We start from the raw sequence: 1,943 nt of genomic DNA, 5'->3' as shown, positions 1-1,943 counted from the left end.
CCGACATCTGGTGAAAATTTCATGTCATTAGCACCTCTAGTAATATATTTACTGAGAAAAATGGTGACATGTTCAATATTTATTTTACCCGCTGTATTTTATTTTTCGTAGAGGGAAGGTAAAATACTTTCTTGGAGTTACTTGTGTACCTTTTTTTTAGCAGGTTTTGATTTACTCCCCATCTCCTTTGCTGGGTACTTCCTTTTAGACAAAGAATCCATTCGGTCTTTGATCAGTTTTACTATTTCTGAGTTTCCAAACTCTAAAGCAATATCAAGGCAGTTTTTTCCTGGAAACAAGACAGAAATGCTATATCAGTAACAGTATCTGTAACTTTCTACAACTATTGTTGTGCATTTGGTTGTTAATATGCTTCCATGAACAGTTTCATGATATAAAATCTGTTTAACAATCATTATTAAAGCAATGGAAGATTATAGATTATAAAGGACTGATAAACATAATATTCTTTATAACAATGTCAACACATAAGTCAATGGTATTTAAAGTTTTGAACTGAAGTATTTTCAAAATAAGCTTGATGCTATTTGAAAATCTAACCTTTCTTGTTCACTGCATTCACGTTGGCACCCGCCTTGATGAGGAGCTCCACACACGATGGTTTAGCGCTCTCGATGGCTCTAATGAGAGTTGTGCCTCCGCTGAGGCTCGGAGTGTTAATAGTGGCCCCGGCCTCCAGCAGGAGGTCAACTATTTCCAAATGGCCTGCATGAGCCGCGTGGTGAAGAGGCGTCCAAAAGAACTGGTCACGCATGTTAACATCAGCCCTGTCAAAAACAATGGTTCTGAGTTAGATGTGTGGACAGATCAATCCAAAATTAATAGATTTTTTTTGTTTTATTAAGTGACATTTACTCTAAAAAMATAGACAAGTTTGTACATATTGCCACCCTTATTACTGTCTGCCCACTTCTTCTCTGTTATGATGCTGCAACTTTAAAAATATCTCTACAAGTGAAAATGTGCAGGACCTGATTGGAAAATGTGTCCAGTGACTTTCATTAGAACTACATCATAAAGTGTGGATGATATGAAAAAAATGGCTGAACATCAGCCCTGTTTGATGTTTTCTAGCTCAAATYGTCACAGTAGAAACATCAATCAAAGCTTTAACAATTCTCAGAAAATTGGAAATTTACATGACTGAACTGGCATTTTGATGACATTTTTACACAGTACAAGCTTGAGTTTTGTCAAACCATTTTTTATTTGCAATGTGATGTTCATCTTATTGCCAGAGTATGCACTCTAACTTTAATAGCATTTTTACATTAAAAAGCTCAGCCTAGCCACAGTCGGTCTGCCCAATGCGTACCCCAGCCCAGGCTGTGATTGCTGTGAGCAGAGTGCTCCCATGATGTGGGAGATCACAGTGTGCTAATATAAATGTAGTGCCATTTTATTTGTAACACAACAATGTACAACATGAAGCTCATGGTACTTCTCTTCATTATGGCAGGGGTGTCAAACTCATTTTTTACTGAGGGCCACGAGCGTTATGGTGGCCCTCGAAGGGCCAGTTGTAGTTAACTTTGGTGTTTCATGTTTAACTTTGACTAAACAGAGTTTTAACACGTCCTCTTTTAAACACTGCAAGTGTATGACTGAATAAATCTGAAATAAATACAGAAATATTATTAAAAGCAAAACAAATAAAGTTTTACTCACTGATGACTGTCTAGTGAGTAGCTGTATTATGGCAGATTTAGTTTATGTTTGATGGTGACCTTAAAACAGCTTATTTTCAGACATTAATACTGTGCTATCCAACTAAATAACTCAGTTAGTTCAAGCCAAAAGCTCAGGGACAGGAATTTATTAAATTTATTTTTATTAAATAAATTTTGTTGCATTTAATCCTAAATTTAAAGTTTACCATTGATGTAAGAAACAATTTTCATGTTAAGTAATATATATATATA

General features: G+C 35.5%; 1 protein-coding gene across 1 annotated transcript in view; it reads right to left on the bottom strand.

The window, feature by feature from the left end:
* The window catches only part of ankef1a (ankyrin repeat and EF-hand domain containing 1a), a gene marked incomplete at its 3' end in the record, with an annotated part of 36,387 nt that overhangs the window by 3,961 nt on the left and 30,483 nt on the right, over positions 1 to 1,943 (bottom strand). The window contains 2 exon segments of the mRNA XM_014023918.1: positions 150 to 289; positions 562 to 788. Of these exon segments, the coding sequence (XP_013879372.1) occupies positions 150 to 289; positions 562 to 788 (367 nt within the window).

Source organism: Austrofundulus limnaeus, unplaced genomic scaffold, assembly GCF_001266775.1.
Source record: "Austrofundulus limnaeus strain Quisiro unplaced genomic scaffold, Austrofundulus_limnaeus-1.0 Scaffold396, whole genome shotgun sequence".
Lineage (NCBI taxonomy): Eukaryota > Metazoa > Chordata > Actinopteri > Cyprinodontiformes > Rivulidae > Austrofundulus > Austrofundulus limnaeus.
This window is presented reverse-complemented; position numbering and strand designations above follow the sequence as displayed.